General features: G+C 34.6%; 4 protein-coding genes and 1 pseudogene across 8 annotated transcripts; 3 read left to right on the forward strand and 2 right to left on the reverse strand.

Annotated features, from left to right (window-relative positions):
- Positions 1-2089: 2089 nt before the first annotated feature.
- LOC104778393 (E3 ubiquitin-protein ligase BRE1-like 2) lies at positions 2090-7565 on the forward strand. Of its 4 annotated transcripts, none has more exons than XM_010502832.3 (19): positions 2090-2442; positions 2626-2787; positions 2898-2985; positions 3074-3304; positions 3384-3551; positions 3722-3912; positions 4008-4091; positions 4177-4296; positions 4384-4570; positions 4654-4814; positions 5241-5312; positions 5530-5606; positions 5682-5876; positions 5963-6035; positions 6143-6229; positions 6371-6508; positions 6594-6796; positions 6878-7040; positions 7207-7565. In XM_010502832.3, the coding sequence occupies exons 1-19, from the start codon at positions 2329-2331 to the stop codon at positions 7336-7338; spliced, it is 2646 nt and encodes an 881-aa protein (XP_010501134.1). In that variant the 5' UTR covers positions 2090-2328; the 3' UTR covers positions 7339-7565. The 4 variants fall into 4 exon arrangements, 1 of the variants encoding a protein (XP_010501134.1); XR_015594625.1 differs by having other exon boundaries at positions 2096-2442; positions 4654-4845; XR_015594626.1 differs by having other exon boundaries at positions 2096-2442; positions 4654-4845; positions 5245-5312.
- Positions 7566-9893: 2328 nt separating this feature from the next.
- On the forward strand, positions 9894-11730 carry LOC104778394 (non-specific lipid transfer protein GPI-anchored 6-like; annotated as a pseudogene). Its single transcript, XR_015594627.1, has 3 exons — positions 9894-10450; positions 11091-11189; positions 11328-11730. The product of XR_015594627.1 is annotated as a non-specific lipid transfer protein GPI-anchored 6-like (transcript).
- Positions 11731-13255: 1525 nt separating this feature from the next.
- Positions 13256-13868, forward strand: LOC104778395 (uncharacterized). The gene has a single exon (XM_010502836.3). The coding sequence runs from the start codon at positions 13256-13258 to the stop codon at positions 13733-13735; it is 480 nt and encodes a 159-aa protein (XP_010501138.1). The 3' UTR covers positions 13736-13868.
- Positions 13838-16116, reverse strand: LOC104778397 (F-box/kelch-repeat protein At1g55270). Its single transcript, XM_010502837.3, has 2 exons — positions 15759-16116; positions 13838-15480 (listed from the first exon to the last, which is right to left on the reverse strand). The coding sequence occupies exons 1-2, from the start codon at positions 15822-15824 to the stop codon at positions 14242-14244; spliced, it is 1305 nt and encodes a 434-aa protein (XP_010501139.1). The 5' UTR covers positions 15825-16116; the 3' UTR covers positions 13838-14241.
- A 2743-nt stretch (positions 16117-18859) lies between these two features.
- On the reverse strand, positions 18860-20503 carry LOC104778398 (uncharacterized). The gene is made up of 3 exons (XM_010502838.3): positions 20250-20503; positions 19735-20091; positions 18860-19651 (listed from the first exon to the last, which is right to left on the reverse strand). The coding sequence occupies exons 1-3, from the start codon at positions 20389-20391 to the stop codon at positions 18987-18989; spliced, it is 1164 nt and encodes a 387-aa protein (XP_010501140.2). The 5' UTR covers positions 20392-20503; the 3' UTR covers positions 18860-18986.
- Positions 20504-22721: the final 2218 nt, after the last annotated feature.

Genomic DNA, 22721 nt, shown 5'->3' on the forward strand with positions numbered 1-22721 from the left:
CACTGTCTCATGATCTTGTTGAATACTTTTAACAGATATTTTAAATTTGGTGCGTTAGGCCATCATTAATGGGAGAACACTAAGGGTGTTCTAAGCCCAAAAAAATTATAAAAATAATGAATAGTGGCTTAGAACACTTTTTTTAGTTCTTTATGTAGAACTGATTTAAGCCCAGTTCTTATTTGACGTGGTTTTATGTGATTGGACGAGATTTTTTGGAAAAAAAGAAAATATTTCATTTATATAAGTATGCAATTTAAATGTTAATTTATAAGTTTTTATAATTGTATATCTTTAAGAATATTATATTAATTTATAAGTATATAATTGATTTTATATAAGTATGCAATTTAAATGTTAATTTATAAGTTTTTATAATTGTAATATGTTTAAGAATATTATATTAATTTATAAGTATATAATTGCTTTTATATAAGTATGCAATTTAAATGTTAATTTATAAGTTTTTATAATTGTAATATGTTTAAGAATATTATATTAATTTATAAGTATACAATTGCTTTTGTATAAGTAAGCAATTTAAATGTTAATTTATAAGTTTTTATAATTGTAATATGTTTAAGAATATTATATTAATTTATAAGTATATAATTGCTTTTATATAAGTATGCAATTTAAATGTTAATTTATAAGTTTTTATAATTTGTAAAATGTTTATGAATATTATATTAATTTATAAGTATACAATTGCTTTTATATAAGTAAGCAATTTAAATGTTATTTTATAAGTTTTTATAATTTGTAAAATGTTTATGAATATTATTTCACTATATCTTTATTCTAAGAACACCATAATTAGTTCTCCCATTTTTTTTACCTATGATCTTAACAACTGATCTAACATTATTTTCACTATATATTTAATCTAAGAACACAAAAAAAAGTTCTCCCATTAATGATGCCCTTATACAGAAAACATATTAAATTTTTAGAATAGTATGGACGAATTATTTTGCAAGGTGAGTTGTATGACGGGATGAGTTTGAACCCATATTATTAAAAAGTTAAAATATTAATAATCTGATACTTTAGTATATATTAGATTCTCATTTTACTATTTTTAACTGCACGAATCTGAAACATGTTGAATCAAACTGATTTTATTAAATTTGTTTAGTGGTATTTTCGGAAAAATAATTATGTTAGAATCAAGCTAGCTCCCCTTTAAAGCAACGTAAAGGGTCGCACGTCATGCTTATTCGGTTCTAACTAGTGGTAAAGGAAATTCTTGCAAGTTAACATGTTGTGTGTTTTGTTTTTGTCTCAAATTTGTTTTAATTGTTTTCATAAGATTTAGGTTTTCTTTTTTTTGGACCTTTTGATTCTGTTTCGGGAAGTGAATGAATGTTGTGTGATTTGCCTGTCTGGGTTGTTTCCCCTTAGCTCACCTTGTTTAGTCTTAGTCACCGGGAAGATCTTCTACTCGCCGGCTTAAGTCTCTGGAAGGATTAATTTCCTGGTCGGCCTTTATATTTTACTTTGAAGTTATTATCAATGAATCATTCAGAGGAAAAAACAAATATCAAGCTAACTTCAATATATCTCTTAGGGGGGTGTATTCAACTTGACATTTTAAGTGATTTGTGTGAAATTTACAAATTCTATTTTATTCAATCATGAAGTTTAAAAAGTCTATTAAAATCTATTGTTATTAAACTGATGATTTAAAAATATACTTTAAAATCCATTAAAATCCACTGTTATTGAACTGATGATTTAAAAATCTACTTTAAAATCCACTGTTATTCAAAACAGTTTTGTGGATTAGGATTTTAATAATTTTTAGGATTCTGGAGGATTTTGGATGATTTGTTTAGTTTAAAATACAATAATCTAAATCTCATGGTTTTAGGTGGGATTTGAAAGAATTTTACAAAAAAATATATGAACTTCTCTAAAATCTATCAAAATTCTAAATTTCCTAAATCCCATCAAATTCTCCAAAATTATAGTTTGAATACACCCTAAGTCTCTATTCAAATTGCGTTGTTGGGCTTTTATTTTATTTATATTCACCTAGTGTAGGCCCAATAAGCCTTTGTAATAGCTTAACGACGCCGTTTGAAGAGTTTTTGTCTCTTTGTTAGAAAAAAAAAAACAAAAAAACAAAACAAAATCAGTCGACTAGAGAGAAAAGCTCAGAAGATTCTCCGGCGACACCTCCTCCGCCTCTGGACGTCCGTATAACTCAATTTAGCGATTCTCTGTCAACGAGACATATATATTGCTTAAATTTTTAGACTTTAGAGTTTCTGCCTGAACCAGCTCAATTTTTAGGGTTTTTTTTTGGGTTACTTTTCGAGTGTTATGGAGAATCAGGAATCGGACGAGCCGATGCAGAAGAAGCCTCATCTTATGGACTCCGTTTCTCCGACTTCCATGTCCCGTAATTCCTCACCTTCTCATCCCATCGCTAAAAGTGTAAGCTTTTTTTGCGATTGAGACTTCTCGTTGAGCCCGTTCATTGAATACTTCTCTATAATGAAATTGATTTGAAAGCGGTGTGAAAATGTGTTGTGTGTATAGTTGCAGTGTCAGAATGATGCCAATAAGGATTATGTAAGACAGTAAGAGTGAGTTTCTTTGGTGCATGTTGTTTTTCAGGTTGATGCCACCGTTCTACAGCTTCAGAATCAGAAACTGGTCCAGCAATTAGACCTTCAGAAGAAACACCTCTACGATGTTGAAACCAAGATCCAAGAGTTGCATATCAACCAAACATCTTATGATGATGAACTTATCTCAGTTAACCGGCTTTGGAATCAGGTCAGCAATTACTTGGTTTTCAGGTGGTCGAGTTCCTCTTTGTATTTGTAGAATACCTAATTTTAACTCAGAGGATATATGGTTTTATTTGTGCTTTTTTGACGATTTAGTTGGTGGATGATCTGATATTGCTTGGAGTTCGTGCCGGGGCTAATCATGAGGCTCTAAACTACTTGGACATTGTAGATAAAAAGCGAGGTGTTTATAGGAGTTCTCCTACTTCTTTAAGTATATTAGTTGCTTACATTTGCGTAACAATTAAGATATCTGTCTCCATGTAATCTAGGTTCAGTTCCGCCATGCCCTGCTGATGAAACGTTTCTGTGTAGACTTCTCCAAGTAGATTCCTTAGATACTAGAAATAGTGATGAGGTAGTAAGGAAGGTTGAAGAAGCTCTTGCTTTGCGTCACTCCTCTACTATGGAGTTGATGGGACTCTTTGAAAAAACCATTGCTACACAGAGGGCGAAAGCTGAAAGCATATCACAAAATTTACATGCTGTGAAATCGGCAGAAGGTTGGTTGGTGTTCCAATTGTCGATTTCATTTTTTTTTTTAATGGCTATAGGCAATTGACAGACTTTTTTTTTTTTCAGATGCCACCATCCAGTTGTCTGACATTAATGATTTGATGAAAGAGGAGGCCAAAAACTTGCGTGAGATAATTGATGCTTTGCATGTGAGGCACAAAGAACATACCGAGCAAATTCAGACATACATAAGCAGCCATTCAACAGATCAATCCGAGCTTAAACACCTCAAAGGTTATATATTTCATGATTCTAGACAACATGAGAAATCAGCTGTTTGTTTCTATAAGCATAGCACCTTTTCCATTTTGAACGCTGGAACTGGGATGTAAGAATTTATGTTAATTAGCATGTTAACATTTCATAATTGCTCTCTGACTATTGGGTATCTTTGGTTATTAAAGGTCAACTGGAAGAAATCAAGGCTGAGCTTGAAGAAAATAGAAGAAAATTGATAAATCTGAAAATGCAGAAGGATGCTGCATGTGAAGGTTATGTAACATCACCAGCAATAGCTAATGGAAGTCTTTCTCCTGAGAAGCCAGTAGATAAGAAAATGTTGCGTGAATTGAAGGACTCAATTGATGAAATAAAGGTAATACATCATTGATATTTGATAGATAGACTGGTTCATGTTTATGTTTTCTTCCCACGTGTAAGCTTATAATTTTTTTTGAATAATTAATCTAGATAATGGCAGAAGGTCGTCTGTCTGAGCTTCAAGCCGCACAAGAGTATAACCTTTCCCTGTCAAGACAATGTCAAGATATTGAGGTATATCTATAGAATTTAGGGAAAAGGAAATTTCTAAGAGCAATAGTTGCAGTTAACAGTGATATGTTTTACTTACTGGATGTAGAATGAGCTAAAGGATGACCAGTATATATACTCGTCTAGACTGTATAGTTTGATCAAAGATCAACTTCATCACTGGAATGCTGAACTGGACCGGTATAAAATTCTGACTGAGGCTATTCAGGTCAGCATCTTATTCAATTTTGCCGGTGTTTCTATCCCTAATAAGTGGGTGAAGATTTTGTCCATCTTTGTCTAACCTCTGCTTCAGGCTGAAAGGTCATTTGTAATGAGACGGGAGAAGGAACTAAATCTAAGGGCAGAATCCCTTGAGGCGGCTAACCATAAGACTACCACTGTTGGTTCTAGAATTGAAGTGCTGGAACAGAAGTTGCAGAGTTGTATAGTTGAAAAGAATGGATTAGAGCTTGAAACGGAAGAAGCTATTCAAGATTCTGGTAATTTTCAATCCATTTCAGTAATCATTGTCTATGCAATGCTTTACTTTCGTTCTCTGTAAAATATTTTTTCCATGTTTCAGAGCGGCAAGATATTAAAAGTGAGTTTATTGCAATGGCATCAACCTTATCTAAGGAGATGGAAATGATGGAAACACAGCTAAAACGGTGGAAAGACACTGCACATGATGCTCTTTACCTGCGTGAACAAGCTCAGTCGCTGAGAGTTTCGTTAAGTAACAAGGTTTGAACGCAACCACAGCTTATTATATTCGGTATAATATTTCTCTGTTTTTCCTGCCATCGACTTTGTATAATTTGTTTGTTTTGTGGACTATTTGGTCACTGCATGAATTACTTGTAGGGAGCAGGCTACTCAATTAATAATGTGGCACATGCTGTTCTTTTCTAGAATTAGAATGCTAATAAGATGAGGAGAAGTGAAAAGATTTTGTTGAGTTTCAGCTATTCTATATTGACTGTTTTGTGCGTTATTGTCAATGCAAAGGCTTTGACTAATATACAACTTTATATGCAACATTAACCGGTATAACATCGAAATAAAAATAGAATCTCTTTCCCTTGTATATGAAAATGCTTTGCTTCAACTATTTTTTTTCCTTTGTATTGAACTGCTCCCTGAAATATTGATTTTCTCTTGTTAACAAAGGCAGACGAACAGAAGGGTATAGAGGATAAATGTGCCGAACAGATGGCCGAAATTAAATCTCTCAAGGCTCTAGTAAGTTTTCTTTATGTCCTTTAACCCATCTACTCCAATTTTTCTTTTCGGTAATTACCATGTTCTTTTACTCTATTTACATACCTCTCTCCAATCGTATCTTAGGCACTTGACTCATCCGCTTGCGTAGTTATCTTTTCTCTGTTAGGAATTCATGGATACTTAAACTCCAGAAAAATTAGCAGTAAGAGTCTGAATGTCAATTGTAACGTTGCAGATTGAGAAACTTCTGAAAGAAAAATTGGAACTGCAAAATCTTGCAAGCATCTGTACTCGTGAGTGTAATGATGAAAGGTATGTGACCATTTGACTGTACATGAGCTCTTCAATTTTTGCTGAAAACATGAGATTTGTGCTTTCCACTTTCAGAGGATTGGCAGAAATCAAGGAATCACAACGGAAAGCCCAAGCTCAGGCTGAAGAGCTGAAAAACGTTTTAGATGAACACTTTCTTGAATTGAGAGTGAAAGCGGCTCATGAGACGGAAACTGCTTGCCAAGAAAGGCTTGCTACCGCGAAGGCTGAAATTGCTGAATTGAGGACTCAGTTAGATCTTTCTGAGAGGTATACTCTCTTTTGTTACCACATCCAAGTTCATTCATCTTATACTTTTCACCGTTTTGGGGGGCATTAATCAGTATTATTTGCAGGGAGGTTTTGGAACTTAAGGAGGGTATTAAAGTTAAAGAGCAGGAGGCAGAGGCATGCATTGCTGAAATGGAGGTATCTTGCAATCATCCTTCTGCCCGTTCTTTCTCATTTTGATTTTGAAGGAGTGTATTAAAATCTAAAACATGTGTATGTGTCTCATCAATACTTTGTTTCCATAGACTATCGGTCAAGCCTATGAAGACATGCAGACACAGAACCAAAATTTGTTGCAGCAGGTGGCTGAGCGGGATGATTATAATATCAAGGTAAGTTCTAGTGTTAATAGGACATTTTGATGTTAAGTTATGGGGTTTTTACTCTTTTTTTCAATTCTTACCTTTAATTTTAATTCTATCTAGCCTTTGAACACATCAGTTGTAGATTATTTGTTTGATCTATGATGCCAGCTTGTTTCCGAGAGTGTCAAGACAAAGCATGCTTACAACACTCACTTATCTGAGAAGCAAGCAATGGAAAAGCAGCTACAACAAGTTAATGCATCAGTAGAGACTCTAAAAGCAAGGATTACACATAATGAGGAACAGGTTAGAAGCTTTCTCTTATGTAATTGTAGTAACTCTCTAAAACTGCTCTCATCAGTGACATTTACTAATACTCTGATGTTCCCAGATGAAAGGCTGTTTTTCTGAGGCTTATAAATTGATTCAAGAAGATCGTCACCTCGCTATCAGCCTCGAAACCACCAAGTGGGAAGTAGCTGATGCTGACAAGGAATTCAGATGGCTCAAGTCGGCTGTTTCTTCATCCGAGAAGGAATATGAACAGATCAGTAGGAGGACAAACGACATCAAACTGGAATTGGATGATGAAAGGTAGAACTGAAAACAGATTTTCTTGTTTGAACTCAGTTACTACATTATGACAGATTGATATAATTTCTATCTGCTGAACAGGAGGGAGAAGAAGAAGCTTGAGGAAGAGCTTATGGAGTTGAACAAGGAGCTTGAAGAGTTGGGTTCTGAGAGTGTAGAAGCTGCAATAGTGAGACTCCAGGAAGAAGTTAAGAATTGCAAAAACATCCTCAAATGTGGCGTTTGTTTTGATCGGCCTAAAGAGGTAACAATGCTCATCATCCTATATCTCACCGTAAGACAGACATAATGATTTGATAATCTTTTCTCATCACTGTCATAATCATCATCAATAGTCAAATATCGCATCATAAAAAATCGTTTTCAGCGCATATCAACAACTGTTGTTTTGTTTTGAAACAATATTGCAGGTGGTAATTGTGAAATGTTATCATCTCTTCTGCCAGCAATGCATCCAACGTAGCTTAGAGATCCGACACCGGAAATGTCCAGGTTGTGGTACTGCCTTTGGCCAGAGCGACGTCCGGCTTGTCAAAATGTAACTCTGGCCAAACACATTCACTCACACATGCACATGGTGTTGGTACATAACACACTTAATCAAGGTCCACACAATCTCATCTTCCTTCCCACCCTTGAATAATAACATTGTAAGATTGTTAGTTAGATATTATTATATATTGTATCGATTACAACACCAAATATCTATCTGGTTTTTTCCAGCTAAGAGGGTGAATGAGAAATTAGGTGGTATCTTTATGGAGAGAAAGTGTAGGTTTTAGGTATGTGGCAGTCGTGTTTGTGTTACCTCCATTTATGCCTTCGTTTTATGACATGGGGACCGACAAAGACATCATATCACAAATGAACGGAGATAGTTAATTTTGTATTTTTCAAAAAATCTAAAGAATTATATATGTATTCCTAAAAAGAACTGAGCAAGAGCCGGGGGAGTATAGAGAAACTTTTCTAAAATTAGGATTAGTAAAGTGATGTTTTGGGAGCCATCTATCTATTGTTAGGTAGGGATAATGTCTAGTTGAAAGATACCTAAGTAACTGGTTACACTTAAGGCTTTAAATGCACATGAAGATGTTCTAATCTCTTATCTACGATGATCATTGTAGCTAGTGTCCTTTTGATAAGAAATGTTGATATGACTACGTTATTGTTTCTAGTTTAGTACTGTGAGAAAGGCTCAATTTCTCAATCTACAAAAATATCATTGAAAAGTGAAATTGCACTTCACGTTTTTTTTAACATATTATCACATTGATTGAACGAGTAAAAATGTTGGGTGTGTTACATACCCAGTAACTTTTGGGGTAACGCGTAGATATTACTGAAATTAGCTTTATAAATATATGTTACAGACTTGTACTTTGGTGAGGAATCTGATGAGAACAAGACAAAGAAGTTACATTAATTTTTGTTTGGTTACTAGTATGACCACCCATACGTGTCTGAATTTTGTCAAGCCTCAAGATTACGTACATTTACATCAAAGAAATGACAAACAAACAAACAAACAAAATGAAACTAATTCATAAAAGGGCTGAAATAAAACTTCGTAACAGACATTAATAATTTAATACTATTATGTTTTGCAATTTAGAAAGAAAGAACCGTAAATACTATATGTATTATGATCCTGGTTTTATATTAAAAGGATATGCAATATTCAATTTGAATAATCTAGTTGGTAGTTGATTTAGATACATCAAAATACGCATACGAGTTTCAAATATCAGGTCATAAAAACACTACAAGTTTATATATTAATTTTGGATGATCGTAGGGCATGTTTGGATCAATATTCAAAGAGACGTGTACACCCAGCTGTGTCTCGTATATTGAGCGGCGAAGTAAAGTTAGGTTCGTTGAACATCCTAATAAATTTCTCCAATCAGTAGATGAAAAGATTAATTATAGTTAGTTTTTCTTTCTCAAATGTACCATTTACGTATGAACCCAAAATAGTGATCTAACTCAACCAAGTTTTCAAGCTCTTTTTATCTCATCTTTATATAGGGAAACAGGTACCTATCGCTTTCATCGATTCTTATGTTAGAATAGACACTACTGTAGGAAAGTTACCAATTGGCCAAAGTAGAAACTGAGCTAGGATTTTAGATCCACAAAAGTGTAGCTTTCGTTCAGTTAGTAAAAAACTAATATTCGTCCCACTTCTTACAAAATCCACATGCAAGAATATCACCAAGCTTGGAAAAAAAGTTATTACTATTTAAGTTTTTAGATTTATCAAGCCATATATATTAATCAATGACTGATCCAAAAAGGGTTAAAAAAATTATAGGCTTGAGTTTCCGCAACTTCTAGTATACTACTAAACAAAATGATAAGCCAGCTAGAAAAGGACAATTATTCGAGGTGGCTTGAATTAGAAAAACATGGCAATCACATGCATGCAAGATTGCAGAGTTCCAAGGGCTAGACCACCATTAATTCCTCTCATAAATTTTAGGCTTATCATTAATTTAGCCATCAACCTTTAAAAATTACTACTATACTAGACTTACTAGTATTATGATTGTATATGGTTTAAATGGTGTAATATGATTGAAATTACATCAAGAAAATATTGGGGTTTTTTTGAATAATTGATAATAGAAATGTTCCGATGTGACAGACACCACCTTCAATCTCTATCCAAATTGCTTATGATCCAAAGTCATTGTGTCATAAATTGTAGATTTGGTATTTTGAGAAGTATCAATTTATTAAATTATAATGCTTCTAATATCCATATGTTTGTATAAGACATTTGATTTAGTAGTTGGTCCTTTTTATTTGATTTTTAAGTATATCCTCACCAGATCTAAAGATTTTAATGCCGTCGTCATATCGTATATGTATTGAACCACATGTATGTACTGTGGATTGACAACTCCAGTAACTCACAATGTTTCATAAATCAAATTAAGCTATGACCGGTGAAACTACTTGCCAAAGAACCCACGATATGGATACAAACAATTTTATTTTATTTTTCCATTATCTCACCAGTAAATTGGCTTATTCCTTTGAAAAATATATCAGCCATCATTAACACTCATATACAAATCATCAGTTCATCACACATTCAAATGATATTATCTTGAGTACGTAACTATAAATGTTAAACGTAATAAATGATCCCATCCATATCATCCAACCAATACGTCGACACTCTCAGAGCCATATATATAAACACACACACGATCATAAAAATAGACTGAGAACACGTTTGTATCTATATTGCATTATCGACACAAACATATATAGAAATCTAAAGAGAGAACACAACGCATCGAACCATGGAGTACTCGATAAGAGCCCTAATCATAACCATCGTGACAACCTCCATGTTGCTAGGGTTTGGAAGCTCAGATCTGGCTCAGGACAGAGACGAGTGTACGAACCAACTCATAGCACTATCCACGTGTCTTCCGTACGTTGGAGGAGACGCCAAGGCTCCAACAAAAGATTGTTGTGCAGGGTTTGGCCAAGTTATAACGAAGAGTGAGAAGTGCATTTGCATATTGGTCAAAGACAAAGATGATCCTCAACTTGGTCTCAAATTTAACGCAAGCCTAGCCGCTCATCTTCCCACCGCTTGCCATATAACGGCTCCTAACATCACTGAGTGTATTTGTAAGTTTTTTGTTTCTATCTCTCTCTTCATATTTCTCATTAATTGTTGAAGTTTATTTGATATATATAAAGTTTTATGGAGCTCTTGTTTTTATTAGTATGTATAAGCACATGTATTATGGATGTTCTTGTTCGAGTTCTTCTTTTTTCTTTTCTAAGATTCGATCTTTTTTAGTATAATTTTTGGAGATCACATACAAGGTTATATATAATCCATATATGTATTATAATAAATATCATGATGAATGCTTCGGTTTAGTTGTTATAATACCATACGGAAGTGACAGAAGTTCAAAATATATAGCATGAAGTATTCCTATTTTTGAAGTTTTGGTTATTATGCAATATAAATGATTTCTTTTTAATATAGTTTTTACCTCCTCTTTTTTAAAAATCTAATTCTGGATATATCACATATATATACCATCGTACGTTCTACGTTTTTAATATAGATCATATATAAATATTAAGTATTGTTCATTTCAATTATTAAACCGTTTTGAAATGAAAATTACAGAAGTTTTTACAACAACAAAAAAAATATTCATTTTTGATTTTTTTTTAAATCTAACTACGATTTCCTAATAGTTAGTAATAAATTAAGTTAGCTAAACGTTTTTGCCTTTTAATTATGGGAAAGCGATACTGCATTTACCTCGAAACTCAACGTTGGCTAAAGAGTTTGAGAGCTTAGGAAGGATTGAAGAAAATTTCAACGCCACATCTACTTCACATAAAGGTAATTTAGCTTAACTTATACTCCTTGATCACATAAGTATTAATCAATTCACTTATTTCTTTTAAATGATTTCCATAGATAACTAGATCGATGATTAGTTACTGACTATTAAATTTACTGGTGCTATAACTTAAATAGATGGGACAGGAGGAGGAAAAGCTGAATCAGCGAAGAGTAATGGATGGAGGAAGAAGAGTTGGTTGGATGTTGAGCTTTTAATATTTGCTCTTTTCACTCTCATCTTCTTCCTTTGATTATCTCTTCTTCACTTACACCTTCTTTTATTTAATGTTCCCTTCGCTTTATTTTATATTAATGAGACACATGCTGCATGTGTATACATCTCTATGCATGTAAATGTAGTTTTTATATCCAATTAAGCGTAGTACATTTTAGTACGTCGTTTATCATCAGGTCTTGTACGCTAGTGTTTTATGGATTGCCGACTTGATATGTTTTTTTTTTTTTTTTTTTTTAATTAATGTTGTGTTTCTTAAGTATTTTATAGAAAGATGAAAAAATAATATTTATGTTTGTCGTATTTAATTAGTTTGAGCGTTTAACACATGTTATGTCATGTATTTAAAATACATTATCCTATAGACGTAAAAAATTACAGCCAGCCGGTCAAGACTCAAGATTCACAGCAAATCAAATCTATAATAACATAAAAAGTTTTATATTACAATACATAAATAATTAACGTGGAAGCGATAATTAGTTCAAATTACATGTATGCAATAATTAACAACCAAATATATAATTGTTCACACTAATTAGATCAAATTAAAAATATATATTTCTTGATAAGGTTTGGAGTACCCTTCAACGACCGGAAGCGGCAGCTGCGCCGGTAGAGGAGACAATAATTGTATTTTAGACACTGCAACCAACTGTGTGACTCCAGATTAAAATATAACTAATGTTTGAACAAGATGTATTGTTGAAGAAAAGTAGTTCTTTATCTCTTTTAAAGTCAACCTACAATGCTAAAACATGATCTAATTAAGAGTCACCATCTTAAGTTCTTTACAAAAACGATTTAGACTATTATACTAAGAAAAATAAAACTTACCTAATAAAATACGTTTGTGTAACCGGTTCTATATACTAACAATAACATTCTTTGTTGAAAGGCTAAAAAGCACAAAAACCTTAACAAAAACCATGTAAGAGAAAATGTATGAAACCACAATCTCACACAAATCAAGAACAATCGAAATTAAAAACCAATTTACATTGTAGTGATGAAATATAGTAGTATATATTTTCCTTCTGATCATCGTTATTCTCTGCAATACAACAGGTTCACACATTTCTAAAAAAAAAAAAAAAAATGGATTGGTTTGGACTTATTCGTTTATGTGTATCGAAAAGAACACTTTACCAACCCACCCACACACACACATATCTTGCAAATTTTAAATCTTAAATCAAACAGCATAGCTATTCAAGAATATCCTTAAAAAAAAAGTCATTATAAAAAAGTTCAGTTCTTAATAACTACTACTTCGCAACTTAATCATTTACCATAATAATCTTAAAATTAATGGTGATTGTTGAGCTTATTCTTTTTATGTATTGAAACGAACACTTGACCAACCCACACACACATCTTGCAAATCAAACAATATAGCTATGCAAGAGCCAAGAGTATATATAAAAATTCAATCGTTAAATAACCATTTGCAACTTACTCATTAACCATAATAAATTTTTATAAAATTGATGGTGATTTAAGCAAATTCACCCAAGTAGAGTAGTAGTATTTACAAAATAAATTTCTTCAAAAAAGAAAGTTAGGTAGTATGAATATGGATCTCTAGATCTCTAGTTGGACCAACAATGATATAATATGATACTATCCACAAACAGGCCCAAATATAATAAAGCGTGTTACACGCCGGAACCAATATCACGAACATGTTACCTCTCATACACGTGGCAAGTCAAACTTCAATAAGGAATCTTACAAACTTTGTGAATTCCCAATTTTACCCTCAACGTTTCTGTTATATATACAAGCCTCCTTTGAACCTCAGTGTAATTCAACTCATTAACCAACAATGGCTTCATCTTCTTCGCTCGCACTCTGCTTCTGTCTCTTCCTCTCTCTCTTGTCTCTCTCCACCTCTTCCCTAGATTTCGATCTTCCATCTCTCCGCGCCGATGACATCCACGATCTTCTCCAACGCTTCGGGTTCCCGAAAGGTCTTCTTCCTGATAACGTCAAGTCATACACTGTCTCCGAAGACGACGGCGCTTTCACCGTTGACCTGAATTCTCCTTGCTACGTCGAGTTCGGCGATCAACTCGTTTATTTCGGCAAGAAAATCTCCGGGAAATTCAGTTACGGAATTGCTAAAGACCTCAATGGGATCCAAGCTAAAGAGGCTTTCCTTTGGTTACCTGTCACCGCCATGAAATCTGATAAAACCACCTCCACGGTTGTGTTCTCCGTCGGATTCATGACCAAGTCTTTACCTGCTTCCTTGTTCGAAGATGTGCCTTCTTGCTCAAGCAAACTCTATTTACAAGATGCTTGAATTCGCTTGATTGCGCCACTCCAATGTCTGAACTCTAAGTTGTGATTCCAATGTCCCAAGTTGTGATTCCAGTGTCTGTATTCTCAAAATATTTGCTTTGTGTTTTGAACTAATAAAGATTATGTTATAACTATTGCCCAAAGAGACGAAAGATTTAAGATTTACAGAGATCACAGAAAACAAAAATGTCAAACAAAACGCTATAACAATTTGCCAAAAACAATTAAAAGAGATTCCTATAAATAAAATACTAACACAGATTTAACAGCAGAAGAAATGGTGAACAAATGTAACCCACCTCACTGTCTTGGCTCTCTCTCCTCTTGCTCTCTCATATGATCTTGTTAAGACCGGACATGAGTTCTTGTCAAGAAGAAGACGATTCTCATTGGTATTACTCTTATGCCAGAGATTTTCCTTCTTCCTCCTCTTCTTGGAAGGTCAAAGGTGGGTTGGTTTCTTCTGAACAATTTGACTCCGTTGTTTGAGGTTTCATGTTTCTTTTGTCAAGCTTGAAGCACTTGGCAATGCACAATATGGCTCTTCAAAGCTCTCCCTGCGATACTCGACCATATATTACTGAGAATGTTCTTGGACTGTCCTTTTACGGCTATGTTTTCCCACAGTCGAGGGTCGTTCTTGTCAGGATTCGAGACATCAACCAGACTCATGCTCATGTTGTTCCGGATTATACAAAGCTTATTGTTTAGAGGAACAAGAGCAGCAGCTTCAAGCGACTTTGAGTTTCCCAGATGAACTTTACTGTCCATGAATTTGTTCCATGAATCCGCGGTCTCGTCGTATGCCCTGAGTTTGCATCCGTCCCTACAATCCAGTCCGTAAAGGCGACCGTTTAGAGAAGTACATGGATTTCTCCAACCAGAAACCATCCCATCACTAACAGGGCTCCAAGAGTTAACTTCTGGGTCATAAGCTTCACTCATGACTAGTTGGTGAGACCCAAGACCCTTGAGAAACCACTTTTTATCATAGACCACACCGATAAGAGGCACCATTGCTGTGCTCATATCAGCAATAAAACTCCACCTGTTCTTGTTTGGATCATAAACCTCAGCTGAGCGTAGTGTCCTTTGAATCCCTTCACACTCCCCACCAGCTACATACAAACAGTTGTTGATGACACAACAACCAAAGAAATGCCGCTTCCTAAGCATATCAGGTGCCCTGTGCCACTTGTTGGTCCTTGCATTGTAGAAAATAACCCTTCTCATTGACCCTCTCAGAGGATCTTTACCTCCAAACAAATAAAGATGACAACCGCTCAAAACAGCACAACCAAACCCAACAGCCTCTGAATATTCTCTGGGAACAGGTGGAAGCGGCTGCCAAATCTGAGAGCTTGGATCAAAAGTATTCCATGAGATCTTCCCGTCGCGATCCCTCTTAAAAACATAAACCCATTCTTCAGACATCCCAAGTAGCTTCCTCTGAGAGTAAAAAAAGTTGCCAGAAGCAAGCCTGTACCATCTCTTACAGACTAGCCTGAGTTTTCTATGCTCTGCACGAGGGACACGGATGAGACAAGCAACAGCAAGATCATCAGGGAGGCCAGGGAGAAGAGGAGGTTGAATCCTAGTTCTCTCCCTCTTAGAATTCTTACGCCTGTGGGCATTGGGATTGATATCAGGTTGAATACAAAGCTTTGATCCAGGAACAAACTTTCTTGCTTCTACAACTGTTTTAAGACCAGAATCTACTCTACAATAGCAAGATACAGAATCCACCTGCAAAGATATTCCAATCTCACAAGTCAGAAACAACAACAACAACAACAACAACAAAAAAGGTAACATTTAGGGCAGAAAAAAATAGTCAGAAACAGGAGTGAAAAAAAACTACCAAATTAGGAATAGGGTTTCTGAAAAAGGAAACAAAATTGAAGTAATTTTCAAGGCACAATCATATCAAAAGTCTAAACATTTTTCCCAGAAAATTTTAAAGGCTTTATCTTTACGAAACCTAAACTAAATGGAAATTGAGAGAAACGAAGAAAGGAACTAACCAATGGAGCTTGGAGACGAAAACCCCTAGACCCATTTGGGGATTGTCGTTGAGAAGATAGATCCATCTTCAAAAACCGAAGCTCATATATATATATAAGACAAAAACAAAACAAAACAAGAAACAGATCGAGAATTCTGAAAACTTGTGTAAACCGATCTCTCGATAAGAAACTGATGAGAACCCAGAAACCAAATGGTTCAATCTCACTGTAATCGGAGGGGGAGAAGATTAGAGGGAAAAACGTGAACCACCTTCCACTTCGCTCTCTGAACACAGAAAAATGTGACTGGTAGGTTTGTTTCTCTCTCTCTGTCTTTCTCTTTCTCTGTTTCTTTAACTCAAGAAGTAAAAGTTTTATGTATTAATAATAATACTAGTAGGTGTATATTAATCTAGTGTGTATTTTACTTTTATTTTTGGTAATTACAGAATCTATAGTTAAAATGATTAATATTCTATTATTATCGACCTTGAATAATGGAGCCAGTAATAAATAGTCAAAAAAGTGTGTAAGATTTGTATACACTTTTTTTTAGTCAACCATTTGTAAGATTTTTTTTTGTAACACACTAAATTTACCTAAATTAATAGTACCTAAATTAATAGTAAAAGATATATCTATCACTATATTTATCAATATATGCATTTTCATATGTTTAAGGGGGAAACTCAAAGATTGTGAATGGAATGATAATTTACCGGTGGAAAGAAACATTTGATTATTTCATGTCAATGGGCTAACTTTTTGTTGAAAAGTGGTGAAACAAAAGTTTAAGATTTGGTATTTGAAAGATTTGGTATAAAAGATCATTCATTCATTAATTCTAGCACATAATTAGTAGTATTATGGAATTTGGTTTTATGTTATGATTCTTTTCAAACTTTTTATTGGATGAAAGTCATAATAATCGTCAAACTTAGACGTGTTAATTATAGTAAAACCGTTGTACTTATTAAAATGGCGGAATCTGTCAGGGTATTTAAATAAATAGTATAATTCATTTGTTAGGACAACAAAATTTTACGCTAATTGATGCCTTACGAATGGTATGTTTGGACTATATAACATCCACCGTTTTTTTAAATTAATTAAATTTAAAATCAAAATACATTAAATTATACGTCAATTTTTTCAACCACTTCATCAAAAAGATTTAAAAGAAGGGGACGATATTTGTCGTATGGAACGGGACACGGCATATTTAGAATACGTATCCCAAAATTTTCAAATATTAGATGTAGAATACTTACAAAACGATATGTGTCTATGAGTTTCTATCCATCCTTTATAATAATTGAGGAGTACAAGGATATTTATCAAAATGTTCTCATTTCTCTCGAGAAGGCAACAAAGAGAGAGAAAAAAGAGAGACCAAAACAAAAGTTAACAATATATCAAAGTTTTATGTATTCAATATAAATAATATATTATCATAAAGTATCATTAAATTAAGTTTTTATTTTGAAAATAATATCATTAGGTCTTTTCCCAAAAATATCATTAGAAACTTTTAAATCCAAAAATAACACAAATATAAAATTATGGTTTTTAAGAGTTTATATTTTAAAATTTTGGATTATTGTTTAATATTTTGGGTCTAAGCTTTAAATTTTAGGATTTATGGTTTATTATTCAGGATTTATGATTTAGTTTTGCAAATTGAAAGTTTAGTTTTAGTTTTCTGGTATTTTAGTGGTTTTTTTTTTTTTTGTAAAAACCTAGTGATGGTATTTTTAGAAATAATTTTTTTTTTAAATCTTAGTGGTATTTTTAGAATTAACTCATAGTTGTATTCGTGTGTGACATTTTGAATTGATGAGTATTCGATTATTAGGCTCAGAAAAACAAATTGTCTTTGGCCAAGAAATTGTAGGAAAGCTTATATAGACTGATAAAAAAAAGCATGCTTATAGGAGGGGATAAGATAATTCTGGAGACAAAAGTCTAAAGAACAATGGTTTAAAGAGAGAGATCTAAGAATACCAAGTTTTCCCATGTATATATCACTCAAAGCAAACAAAGGAAAACAAAAAGGCTGAATAGACTAATTGATGTCAATGGATATACTCATAATTAGAGGTTCCAAATGGTGTACTTTTAATGGCTTATTTTGGATGATTTGTTCTCTTCTACAAATCCAAAATTTTGGGGGTAAATTAGAGACTAATATGTTATTTGATCGACAAAATCACAGATTGTTTTAAGATGTTTTAAATATTTGAGATTATATTATATGCATGCAAAAATGCAAACAAACACACAAACATACGGTCAATAAATATCATTGGTATAAAAAGGTCACACAGTACATTACAACAATGGTTAACCTAACAAAAATGGCATCGTTTATTCACATTTAGCTCATCCTTTTCAACCAAACCTTACGTAGAAGCGAAACAATATTCTGCTATTTCTAGATAATTAACTATTATTCTGACCCAAAAAAAGTACAATAGTTTTGATATTTATAGAAATAGAAAGGTAAATGATGAGTGTCAAGCACAAATTATGCATGTCAACGGACCAATGATGGCAACTGGCAAGAGTTGCGACTTAAGAGATGGTTTTTCAACAAAACTTTATATTCATATACAAATGCATAAAGGTAAATATTTGACCATAATTTCATAAACATAATGGTAGTTAGTAGTTATGATATAAAAAAGTGTCTATCTTAAATTCAGAAATCAAAACCTTACCCATGATAAATTTTCTACCCCAAATTTTACTTTTAATCATAGTCATTGCTTGCCTAATTAATTCTTTGACAATGACATCCCACTAAACCCTAAAGAAAACAAATTGATTTGGTACGCCATACACTTTCATAGCTATGTCCTAATTGATATTTATACATTCTTCAGAGAATATGTTACAAAAATACTTGTGGTCAAAGTCAATAATGACACTAATACATAGAATTGTATAAAAATCAAACTAGCTTTGGTGAATTTATGCCAACCTAATGATCTTATGAAATTAAGTTATTCTGAGATAGAAACACAAACGAACCTTCGAATAACCTTCAAATAAATCAAGTAAAATTTCATACATGATTTTGAATGGGTAAAATGATATGATCAATGGATTGACAATTCTTTGATGTATAAAAACTGATCTATTTTATATGATGTACGGTATAACTTACATGTATCTCTTATTTACATATATCTGTTATATACAACACAGTCATTTACAAACACAGATCATTGGCTCTCTTAAGAGTTAAGAACCATCCTTCAAGGGCTTAAACGCAGCCAAAACAACGGCTACTTTGCATACAAGGAACCCCAAAGTTCCCACCAATATCTCTTTTGGTGTGACTGAAAATGCAGTAAGATCTCCCCCAATGTGACCTCTCACGGCTATAACTGTCAATCCTATGGCCAACGCAAGAGTCAAGACCGGAATCTTGAGTCCTCCGCTTAGTGTTTGATTGGAGTTTACGGATGAAGAAGATCCCGGTGCTTGCAGTTCATCAACTGATCTCTGTAAAAGCAGCAAGTAGAGAAATCCCATTGTTCCACCAAAGAAGAAAGCAATGGCGGAATTTTCGCCTAGGGAGAAGGAAAGGACCGAACTTCCAAGAAGGATGAGAATAGCATCATAGAGAAGCAGAGAGAGTTTCAAGTTTGCATATTCTTCCATGCTTTCCTCATTGGAAATCGTTGTACGGTCAACATCCAGAGATGTAGAGGAAGAGATTTGATCGGTGTCAGTGAGTTCAGTGATACGGATAGGCCTGAGTTCCACCATAGATAGGACACTGCTGTCTCCAAGCAAGAGTTCATCGACTTCAAAATCAAATCGGTAACAAAAGGTTTCTGCATCGGTTTCTTTACCCTGAGGATTAACCACCCACAAGCTCACTCCTCCAACTCTCCATTGACCTAAATATGAAAAGCTAACTCCATAAACAAAAAAAAATAATAATGTACTAATCCATCCAAGTTCCATGTCAAAAGAGACTAACCAGACTCAAGACCAATCCAAAAAGCTCTGATTTTGCCGAGTTTTGGTCCTTCAAATGTGAATTCATCAACAGAGCCTCTCTGAAACTTGAAGCTTTCACCATTTTCCACAACCTCTGAATCCAAAGATGGCAAATTTGCAGGTATAGTCTGTAATACCGAATCACCCTTTTCGTCTATCAAGCATATAAGAACTCTAGCATTCATGTCACTAATCCCCGAACCAAACAAATTACTTGTCTGCAGCTTAACCTTATAAAGAGATCGAGTTTCGTTCACAGTGAAAGATGGATTCTTTTTACAAATTTTCACTTCTTCAGCTGGTAAGAGACGCAAAGGTCTTGCATAACTCTGGAAATCTGAAAACAGAACCAAAGGAAACATCTTGAACATTCTACTGATCGATGAATAATCATCAAAACACATCACAACGCAACTGAGAGACATACTTCTATTTCAGAAGAGAAATTGCGGAAATTTTGCAACAGAGTCGGTGGAGAATTGGAATTGGCGTTACCTTGATAATCAGATGTCTTGGAGCAAATTACACCGAATCGAAAAGGACGACTTCGACAGGAAAGTTTTCGTCTTTTACGAAATTGATTTGATGGGTTTTTCGCGAAAGTAACGGCCTTGAGACAAATTGATTCCGTCGCCATTGCTGTTGCAACTCTCGCGGTTTACAAAGAGAAATGCCACACGGCACATCACACGAAGCAGAATAGAAATCAAAGAGGAAGGACCTTAAAAAAGGCTTTTCGGTAGACGAAACCCTCTTTTACAGGGAGAGTCTCTTCAACATTAAATTACTAACTCCACATTGAACCGAAGCGAACCGAACCGAGATCTTAAATTATGTCTAACTGCCACAAAATTAACAGCAATTTTAAAGATAATTGTTGTAACAAATTTATTCTTTAAGCTTAATCGAACAAAATTAATAAGAATCTTTTTGATACAAGAACTTCTTTGGATGAATTGAAAATCAAATGTTGGCGAAATCAATGGTTTTCTTCCCGTCGTGACCTTTTCTGAAGAAATGTTTGGTTTAATCGGTATAAAGAACATCTCTATAAACCGGTTTCTCTCCATTAGCGATCACTTCAAGAAGAGGACCGATCAATGACTCTGGTTTCGGGTTCACGAAAATAGGAACAGAGATTCTGTTATTAGTACCGTTGGCGAACACACGATGCTCAACACTTTTGTAACGACCGTTACTCATGATTTGCATTGCGTCTCCGATGTTGATGACTAGAGATCCGGAGATGGGAGGCACGTTAACCCATCTATCTGATAGACTCCTGGCAAGGAATCTTCTCCCAAGAACACACTCCCAAGGTCTTGAAGAAGAACGGTCGTGATGATGATGATCAAAGGGTCGAAGATGCAAAGACAAGATCGACGAAGAAGGTGAAAGGGTGAATATGATGCAGCGGATGAAAAGGGGATTGAAATGAACTTCCAAGAGAGATGGAAATCTCCTAGACTTCAGGCTCGAATTCAACTTAGATATTACACACTAAGAAGAAGACAAGTTGAGAAGATATTACTCACTTCTCAGATCAAACAAGTAGAAAAGAAGTTTTTATTAAAATGTTTGATGGTTTACAAAGAAGAGATACATGGTCTTTAAATAGGAGAAGGGGGGGGCGAAATAGAGAAGAGAAAACCCTAGACAACCTTGCAAGTTCAAGTTCAAGCTCATGCAAGATGTCTAGGAAATGACAAAACATTAAATGCAAAGTTTGAATGAGAAAGAGATAGAAAATGGGCCAAAGCTTTGTAATGGGCTTTGGACCACGAATTGGGCTGGCAAAGGGGGTCTAAAAATGTTACTTAGGCCTCATTAAAAACCTTGTCAAGAAAACCCAATGGGACAAAACTTGACCAAAGGAAAAAGAGCACCAAAGCAACACTTTACCCTTTACCGAGCACCTTGAGCTATGAGCATGGTGAATGTGGTTTGAGTCACGTCTTCTAGCTTCTTGTCCAACTCCTTAAGTATTGCATTGATGGCTTGGTTGAACCTCTTGGACTTTGACCTTGTTATAGGACCCGCCGAGACGATCAATGCTTCCTCCGCTTCTTCCGCTGGTACAAGCTGCTCCTCTGGTGCTTCCTCTGGTTCAAGCTGGTCCTCCGATGCTTCCTCAGGTTCAAGCTGCTCTTCAGGTCCGTGTGGTTCGGTTAAGCCATCCATGGTTTCATCATCCTCTCCCACTTGAAAAGGATTTGACCTCAAATCCGAATTATCTGCAAAATAAGGAAGAAGATCAGAAACGTTGAAACTGCCGCTAACTTTGTACTTACCTTGGAGGTCGAGTTGGTAGGCATTGTTGTTGATTCTTTTAAGCACTGTGAATGGTCCATCAATCCTCGACATTAGTTTGGATGCTCGCTCCTCCGGAAAACGCTCCTTCCTAAGATGAACCCACACTTGATCACCCTCATTGAAGATGACCTCTTTACGCCCTTTGTTCGCATACTTCTCATACAGCTTTGTCCGGGCCTCCAGATTCTCCTTAGCCTTTTTATGAACCTGTTTGACTAATTGACTAATTCGGCCTTTTTCTTGCCATCAAGACTTGATCTCTCACTCAAAGGTAAAGGCATTAGATCCAAAGGAGAAGTGGGGTTGAACCCATAAACAATTTCAAAAGGAGAAAACTTATTCGCAGAATGCATAGAATGATTATAAGCAAATTCAACATGCGGCAAGCAATCCTCCCAAGTTTTTAGGTTCTTTTTAATGAGCACACGCAACAAAGTGGACAGAGTTCTATTGACAACTTCAGTTTGACCATCAGTTTGCGGATGACATGTAGTAGAGAAAAGCAATCTAGTTCCTAACTTAGACCACAAAGTTTTCCAAAAATAACTAAGGAACTTAGTATCACGGTCAGAAACTATGGTTTTAGGTATACCATGCAAACGAACAACTTCTCTAAAGAACAAGCTAGCAACATGAGATGCATCATCAGTTTTA

Source organism: Camelina sativa, chromosome 3 (genome assembly GCF_030686135.1).
Source record: "Camelina sativa cultivar CO46 ecotype springtype chromosome 3, ASM3068613v1".
Lineage (NCBI taxonomy): Eukaryota > Viridiplantae > Streptophyta > Magnoliopsida > Brassicales > Brassicaceae > Camelina > Camelina sativa.